Source organism: Nematostella vectensis, chromosome 5 (genome assembly GCF_932526225.1).
Source record: "Nematostella vectensis chromosome 5, jaNemVect1.1, whole genome shotgun sequence".
Lineage (NCBI taxonomy): Eukaryota > Metazoa > Cnidaria > Anthozoa > Actiniaria > Edwardsiidae > Nematostella > Nematostella vectensis.
In genome coordinates, this window is record NC_064038.1 from 8,030,722 (window position 1) to 8,039,499 (window position 8,778).

The following is an 8,778-nucleotide window of genomic DNA, read 5'->3' on the forward strand; positions in this document are numbered from 1 at the left end:
AAAACTTTTAAATTGTACGCTGTGTCTACTATACCGGAAGCACGGCTTCCGGTAAAGGAGGAAAAAAAACTAGCTGCACGGCTGTCTCCCATTTTCTCGATTTTTAGCCTAAATAACAAGTTTCTGACTTTAAAACACTTCTACGATTATTTAGAACAGCCAAGCGACGATTTTTAGCCTGAAAAGCTGTGCAACAAGCGGCAGTAGCTGTAGCAAGTTTAGCAAACGACGAATGAAGGAAATTAAAAACCTTTTTTTCTGTACGTGCGCGTCCCCACTTTCGCGCCATTCAATTTTCGACCAATCGGAGACGCGAGGGGCACAAACACGGGAACCCACAGGAATCCTCGTGACCACTTTTCACGAGAAACTTTATCGTATAGCTATACCACTTTTCTTTGACTATGGGGCTCCGCAGGGGCTCCGCTATAAAATTCCACTCCTGTATGGTTTATAATTTGAATTTTGACCAAAGTTTTTGTCTTGAGTGCCTTTATTTGCTGGTTTTTGTTATGACTGATGAATGATGGGAAAGTCTATCTTTTACACAATCAACAGACTAGAGTTACCATGGCAACTGACGTAACTAGACCTCCACTGGACAGCACAAGCAGCACTGTAAATCTCATAAAGATGGACAAGACCCCCGTGCCCACCATGGACGGGGATTACCCCGCCACAGCCTACCCGGTAGATGCTAAACACACCACAGACTACCCAGGGGATAAAAATATATTTGATGACGTCTTTCCTGAGGACATCAATTTGGCGTTTGGATGGCGGAGTTTCAGGCCTCCTTGGCTCCAGTGGCTTAACGATCCGAAGTGCTTTCTGTTTTTTCTCTGTCTCTTCGCCTTTCTTCAAGGTTTGTATCATTAATTTTGGGGAAAAAACGATTAACGATTATTACAATAAAAAAAACCCAGCCATATTGATTTAGAAGTTTTGCTTGGAATTACCAGGTGGCGACAGTCAAATTAATCAGAAGGAAAAACAGTCCGACCACCAACGAGCAAATGCAAAGAGTCCATGCGATAGACCTGTCTAGTTCCTCTTTGGGTAGAGCTTTCTAACCATGGGAACAAAGCTGACGTCCAAAAATTGACGTCCAAAAATAATTTCTCACTGGATTTTTTACGGATTTCTTAAATACTCATCGTTCTCCTATCCTAAACCGGTGTCAGTGTTGCTTAAAGTACTGCTTAAAGTCTAGCAGAAAATCATGTAAAAGTTTAGGTAGTCAGAATTAAGTAAATAGCATACTTATAATATCGATACAGAAGTGGAGCATTTTTAGTGCTTTATTCTAGCAGCGTTTTTTTGTTTTGAATTTTCGACTGCGCAATTCAAATTTTGAGACGCAACGTCAAACTTTGGTTTGCTCATACAAACTCAACGAATTGATATATATTGATATGTGGTTTTGTCCCAAAATGTAAAAAAAAAACACTAAAAATTCTAGTTATTGTTGTAGGAATGGCGGTAAACACATTTATCAACATGAGTTTTCCTTCCCTGGAGAGACAATTCTCGCTGAATTCGAAAGAAACAGGATTCATCGCATCGTCCAATGACGTCACAGCTATCATCTTAGTCATTTTCGTCAGCTTCTTTGGTAGCTATGGCAACAAGACAAAGTGGTTGGGAGGCGGGGCTATCTTGACGGGTCTAGGAGCCTTAGTGTTTGCACTTCCGAAGTTTCTTGCACCAATACACGACCCAACAAAAGGTGAGCAATGCATTATGGTAAGGCAGTGTCGCTCGATCTTTCAGCTCCATCTTTCGCAGTTTCTTGCACCAAAACACGACCCAACAGGAGGTGAGTAATGCATTATGGTAAGGCAGGGTCTTTATACTTTCCTTTCTCGATCTTTCAGCGCCATCTTTCACAGCAGACTTTTCACTGCAAAGTAACAAACTATCGTCCTGTTAACTAGTAAAAACAAGACGTGAAAACAAAGTCCTAGCCTTATTTTGTCGATTATCTACAAGCTACCATGCTTGCTATTGTCATTTGCCGCCCAGAACCCGCAGTTATTGTTTATTTAAATTGCCTATTTGTTGATCTTTTATATCACACCATATCAGGCCAAATCATACATTATGGAAAACATAGAATTTGCGTCTTTAAGAACGTTTTGTCTTTCCGCTTGCAGCTAAACTGGGCGGTACACCATTCTGTCTGCGTAACACGTCTTTATCAGCCTACAAAGATCCAGACTGCGGGAGTGCCACGGAGAACGCGCCGATCCTGTACTATGCACTCTTCATAATCTCACAACTGATGTCCGGGGCCGGGACCACGCCCCTTCACACGCTAGGCCCCGCCTACCTGGACGAAAATCTGCCTTCCGATTCGCTCTCCGTGTACCTGGTGATATTATACATGGCGACGTTTATGGGGCCTGGGGTCGGGTCTCTCATTGGTGGACAACTTTTGACAGTTTTCGTCGAGATAACGATGGTAAGATGTCATGTTGTTGGTGTGTCTAACGATGGTAAGATGTCATGTTCTTGGTATGTTTAACGATGGTAAAATGTCATGTTCTTAGTATGTCTAACGATGGTAAGATGTCATGTTGTTGGTGTTTTATTCGTGTTCAATTAACTACAAGCTAAGCCATGCTGCGCACGGCCTGGTAACTAGCAAATTCAACAGGTATACCATAACATCTCCCTTTCTAGGGACAACAAACATTAAACACAATTGTAGACTAAACAGCAACTATAACTATAAGTCAGTTTCAAATAACAAAGTTTATGACTGGCATTTAAAAGTCACTACGTAGTAAACTATGACTGAACATTGATCAGCCTTTGTGGAGGCTTCACAATTCGTCCTGATCGTGTGACTACTGGTTCTGTAAGTACTGTTGTCGTGGCGACTAATGGACCTGGACCACTTGGTTCTGGTGCTGGACTGCAGGTAGACATTCATGAAGACTTTGTTGCATCATGGCTTGGCTCTGGAGCAGAATGGTCTTGTGCAGCTGATAGGTCAGGTTGAGCGTCTCGCAAATGTACCCGATTTCTGCGATACGTCCTGCCATTGACTTGTACATCGTAACTGCGTGGCGTTGTTGCCATGGAAACCACTGTCCCTGCCTTCCAATTGCTATGAGCCTGTTGTGGATGTACCTTCACTCTTACTGGTTGACCAACAACAAGACTAGGCAGTGACTTCGCTGTGCGATCATGATAGTGTTTGGCCTGCTTGCGCTTTTGGATGATCTGTTCTGTCACCGCTGCCTGCACTTCGGGCTTGTACAGGGCCTGGCTGCAAGGCAACATAGACCTGGTTCGGCGGGACATAAGTCGTTGTGCCGGTGAGCTGGATGTTCCTGGAGTTGGTGAGTTTCTCCATTCCAATAGTGACTTCCACAGGTCTGAGCCGTCTTTCTTCGCCTTGATGATGATTCTCTTCATAATCTTCACTGCCGACTCCACCTTCCTGTTAGACTTGTGGTGATGAGGACTTACAGTTACGTGATATATTTCCCAGGCCTTGGTGAACTCTCAGAATTCCTGTGAACTGTAGTTGGTTCCATTGTCTGATATAAGATCTGCTGGTGTCCCGTGGGTTGCAAATATCGGTTTCATCTGCTGGATAAGAGTTTTAGATGATGACATGTCTGAAAGCTGAACTAGTTCTATGTAGTCAGAGTACAGATCTACTAGGACCAAGTAGTGTTCGCCTTGCACTTCCAGGCAATCACTGGCAACTGCTTGCCATGGTAGCTGAGGTATGGGATGTGTCATTATTGGCTCTTTCTGCTGTGCTGGTTGCATTTCTTGACAGGTGGAGCATCGCTGTACTGCTTCTGTAAGATCAGCTGACATGCCTGGCCAATACATGATGTCTCTAGCTGTATTTGTAGTGTACTGGATACCTAGGTGTGACGCATGTGCTCGTGTTGTCATCTCGGTTCTCATTGTTGTAGGAATGACGATCCTGGTTCTCCTGAAGGCAAGTCCGTTCTGAGTTGATAGTTCATAACTGTATGGCCAGTATTCACGAATACAAGTGGGAACTTCAGCTTTGTTGTCTGGCTAACCTTGCTTGGTGACTGTCATCAAGGTTTGGAGTGAAGAATCTTTCGCTGTCTCTCGTCTGATGTTGTCAAGCCGTTCGTCAGTCACAAACAGGGACTCCTGCATGTCGATATCTTCTATTTCTTCTCGTATCTTCTCTTCTTCACTTATCTGGAATATCTGATAGGCTGGTGTGTCTGGACGTGCATGGTCGAGCGGTAGTGATGCGCGGGATAGGGTATCACTGAGATACATCGTAGGCCCAGGCTTGTACTCTACAGCAAGCGAGAATTTCTGTAGACGTAGTCACATTCGCTGCAGACGCTTGAGGCAGGTAAGGATGGGCTTCTTGAAGATCGTGACGAGGGGCTTGTGACCTGTAAGATTGCTAAGCAATGAGACGCTGGACGCCTGCAATATCAACAGGCTGCGGCGTCTCACAGATGGCTTTCACTTTTTCTGGATTCCGTCTGCGCTAAGGACATGTCCTAAGTAGGTGACCCTGTCCAACTTGAATTTTGAGCTTCTTTGGGTTGAGTTTCAGGTTGTGTTCTCTGCATCTATCCAGTAGGTCTTTGAGAGCTGCATCATGACATGCCATTGCTTCTTCTTCTGTTCCACCCGTCCCATAGATGATGATGTCATCATGGACTGCTGCGATGTTTGGAAGGCCTTCAATACATTCATTGATTCTGCGCTGGAACTCTTCTGGGGCGGACTTGATCCCGAATGGCATTCGCAACCACCTGTAACGGCCATAAGGTGTCCAGAATGTTGTGAGGTAGCTTGATGGCTCGTCCAAGACAACTTGCAGAAATCCATCTTTTGCATCGACTACTGAGAATACCTTGGCATTGTTCAGTTTGGGTGACACTTCGTCAATAGTTGGAGTTGGATAATGTTTTCTAATTATGGCCTTGTTCAACTCCGATGGGTTTAGGCATACTCGTAGCTTGTTTGGCTGTCGGACTACCACCATGCTATTTATCCATGGCGTTGGGGTAGTTACTTTAGCGATTACTCCCATTTCCTCAAGATCCTCGATCTTCTTCTTCAATTCATCCTGTACTGGGATAGGGACACGCCTGGGATTGTTCTGCTTGGGTTTCACAATTAGATCTGTTTCTATGTGGTATGTACCCGGCAGCCTTCCAAGTCCACTGAAGACATCCTTGTAGTCATGTAAGACATGCTGTTTTGTAAGGGGTTCTTTTGGACCTGGCTCGATTTGGTGGACACATTCTTCATTGAATTCAAGAAGCTCTTAAGCTTCGCAGGCTCTGCCTGAGAGTAATGACGTTGGTGCCTCTTTGATTATCTGGAAGTGAACCTTTCTTGTGATCCCATTTGCTGTGCAGTGAAGCTTGACTTGCCCCATGGGTTTGATGGTTGACTGATTGTAGGCTCGCAGCCCAGTTTTGGACTGCTCGGGTTGCTTCTTGGTCAGCTTATTGTAGTCGTTAAGAGATAGTGTGCTGCATGTTGCTCCGGTATCAAGCTAAAATTTGATTGACTGCCTGGCCGTCTCATCTCCTGTCACAGCTAACACTTGTGCAAAATACTGCCTTTTCTTCTGGTTTGACTGAATGGTATACAGGCTGTCATTGCTGGAGAATTCATCATCATCGTCACTGCATGAGCTCTCTTCTAGTTGGTGTACGTTTTGTTTACCTCTTCTAGCCTGCTTGCCTGGCTTCTGTTGAGGCTGGCTCGCCTTATGATCTTGACGAGTGGATAGCAAACTCTAGCGAAGTGATTCTTCTTGTTGCATTTACTGCAGACCTGCCCAAATGCTTTGCATTTTCCAGCGGCATGGCTGTCACCACAGTACTTGCATTCTGTGATCTGCCTCTGCTTTGATTTGGACTTGTTTTGCTTCGTATAGTGGACAGTCTCAGTTGGCTCCATTTTCTGAAGCTGTCTAACTGCCATTTCACTTGTGCGACAAATGTTTATTGCTTTGTCCAGGTCTAGTTTTTTTTTCTCTTAGAAGGCGTTCTCGGGTGTCACTGTTGTTAACCCCAAATACAATCCGGTCCCATAACATTTCATTCTCAAGAGTACTGTACTTGTATGTGGCAATGCGGTCTCTGAGTCTGTTCAAGAAACGGTCAAAGCTTTCACTAGGCTCTTGGACGGTGCAAAAGTACAAGTACCTCTCATATATAATGTTCCTCTTAGACTGGAATTCATCACCTAATTTCTCCAGAATAGATGTGGGAGACTTTCATTCATCATCGGTGAGGGGCAAATTCTTGTAAATTCTATAGCAATCTTTAACCATGACTGTCAAGAGAGTTGCTACCACGATTGCATCCGATTTCTTGTTTAATTCCGTCGCGATAATATAGTTTTCCCAGCTGTCTTTGAATATTTCCCAGTTGATGGCCATATCTCCCTGCATTTCGAGGGGTTGAGGCGTTGGAAGCGACTTTGCCATGTTGAGAAGATCCAATGCGATCTGTAAAATCCAAGATGGCGGCTATATGTAGTCGGCAAATGTGCCGAAATGATTGCCAAAATCACTTTACAGATGCAAATAAATGCCCGTTGCATATGAACTGAACACTTATCTCAGTATTCTTGCCCTCTTGGCTTGCTGGGAGGCCTTTTTTGGTGTGCAAAATCCCGCTTCTTACACCATGTTTTATTCGTGTTCAATTTACTACTAGCTAAGCCATGCTGTGCACGTCCTGGTAACTAGCAAATTCAACAGGTATACCATAACACTTGGTATGTCTAACGATGGTAAGATGCCGTGCTCTTGGTATATTTTACGATCCAAAGATGCCGTGTTCTTGGTATGTTTAACGAAGGTAAGATGCCGTGTTCTTGTTATGTTTAACGATGGTAAGATGCCGTGTTCTTGGTATTTCTAACGATGTTATTAAGACGCCGTGTTTTTGGCATTTCTAACGATGGTAAGATGCCGTGTTATTGGCATTTCTTACAATGGAAAGATGCCATTTACTTGGTATACCATCTTACCATTGTAAGATAGAACAGAACAAGGCACACGCCAAAAATAACCTGTCATCTGTCTTCCCCGTGCCTCGATAACATATAAGACCGCCACAAAACCATGAAGGATAAAATATACCAGATAATAAATACCAGACAAAGCGGAAGACTGTCCGTCTTTTACAAAAACTTGACCAGACATCATCGGAGATGTGTTTGCATTATTCAGAACTTCTATTTATTTTCTACCTTTCTCGTCAGCCTCCTGATGCCAAGTTGGCTCCCACCCATCCTAACTGGATAGGGGCTTGGTGGCTAGGCCCGTTAGCCGCCGGACTCGGAGTGATGGTCTGCGGTGTCATCATACTCGGCTTCCCCCGTCACCTCCCCGGAGCTTACGCAGTCCGCAAGGAAGCCCTCAGGAGCGGCGAGATGAAGAAAGATGATAGTCACCTAAAGGGGAATATCAGAGATATCCTACCCGCCACTAAAAACCTCTTGATGAATAGAACCTACATTTTCCAGAATTTGGCCAAAACATTTGGGTATAATTTATTTTTCTCTAATACATTAATACCATTTATAAAATAATCAAACAGCCAAGTAATAGAGGCAGGCAGGTCCGGGTGGACGGATGGAAGGTCAGGCCGATATCTTGCAAGGGTAAAGGCATAACGAAGTGTCTCATGCTTCGATTTCAGTTCTCTGGCTGGGTTTGGACTGTTCCCATTCATGTACAAGGTGATAAGTGAACGCTATGGCGCCGGCTCACTTCTGACAGGTGTCGTGATCGCCGTTCTGCTAGTTCCCTCTGTATCACTCGGGCTGCTGATTGGTAAGTAGGAACTTCATGTATACACCTGTATACCTATTTCGGAAAACGTCGATATAATATTTTCCACTAGCTCTCAGCCAAAATAATATAGCCGTTGTTCATGTCCTCCATATTCGTTGTTGTGCGACCTCGGCGAAGACAAAATCCGTGTCTCGTTTGGGAATAGCGCGTAGTCAATCAACCGTCAAAACCAATCGATAGCTTTCATGTTTTCACTGTCGCTTCATAAACCATTTGACAACACACGGCAAGGGATCGAATTAATTGGTCACGATGGTATGATTGACTACGCGCTATTCCCAGACGAGAAATAGACTTGAATTCTTGGCCGTAGAGCGACATGACGAGGCTGATTAGCCCCCCTAAGTGTTCATGAAATCAAAGCCCTTGGTATTGCCTTATTACGCGACATTCCGTTAATGGCGTTTAATGTGTTTAAGCAATCATTCAAGAACTAGGCAAAGTCTCGCAGCACACAGGCGCAAGATATAGAATATAGTGATGTAATGTGTCTTATCCGAGCTTTTCTGTTTTGAACCAATCAAAAGAAGAAAGAACAATGGTTTTTGCTTGACATAATTGTCACAAGGTTCCCCACGTTAGACTTGTCTAATAAGCCATTTTACACAAACTAATAAATCCTAAAACTCAAATATTCAAAAACATTAGGCAGCATTTAGTGTTAAGTGTAACTTATGTTGTAATTTTTTGTTTTGACCAATCAAATTTCGAATATTAACAAAGGCATTTTTGACATACAAGCGTGCATATGCCCTAAGGTTGCCTAGTTCTTACACGGAGCATTACTTAAAGGAGCTACATCGACATGCGCTTTCTTGATGGACGTTCATGATAGCGGGGTTTATATACACCTATGGTATTGGGTTTGGTCACGTGGCTGTCCGTTAACGAGGTTTTGATATGTGCAGGGAGTTACCTCGTCAGGCGAC

General features: G+C 43.9%; 2 protein-coding genes across 2 annotated transcripts; one reads left to right on the forward strand and one right to left on the reverse strand.

Annotated features, from left to right (window-relative positions):
* Positions 1 to 570: 570 nt before the first annotated feature.
* On the forward strand, positions 571 to 2,561 carry LOC5505981 (solute carrier organic anion transporter family member 4A1). The gene is made up of 4 exons (XM_048727958.1): positions 571 to 865; positions 1,475 to 1,729; positions 2,157 to 2,464; positions 2,553 to 2,561. Exons 1-4 carry the CDS (start codon positions 571 to 573, stop codon positions 2,559 to 2,561), a joined length of 867 nt encoding a protein of 288 aa, XP_048583915.1.
* Positions 2,562 to 3,516: 955 nt separating this feature from the next.
* On the reverse strand, positions 3,517 to 3,921 carry LOC116613848 (uncharacterized protein K02A2.6-like). The gene has a single exon (XM_048727959.1). The coding sequence runs from the start codon at positions 3,919 to 3,921 to the stop codon at positions 3,517 to 3,519; it is 405 nt and encodes a 134-aa protein (XP_048583916.1).
* Positions 3,922 to 8,778: the final 4,857 nt, after the last annotated feature.

Coding starts and splice junctions, on each gene's coding strand:
- LOC116613848 (XM_048727959.1), bottom strand. CDS start 3,921: ATGACAACACGAGCACATGCGTCACACCTAGGTATCCAGTACACTACA.
- LOC5505981 (XM_048727958.1), top strand. CDS start 571: ATGGCAACTGACGTAACTAGACCTCCACTGGACAGCACAAGCAGCACT. Junction 866..1,474: donor TCTCTTCGCCTTTCTTCAAG/GTTTGTATCATT, acceptor TTATTGTTGTAG/GAATGGCGGTAAACACATTT. Junction 1,730..2,156: donor AATACACGACCCAACAAAAG/GTGAGCAATGCA, acceptor TTCCGCTTGCAG/CTAAACTGGGCGGTACACCA.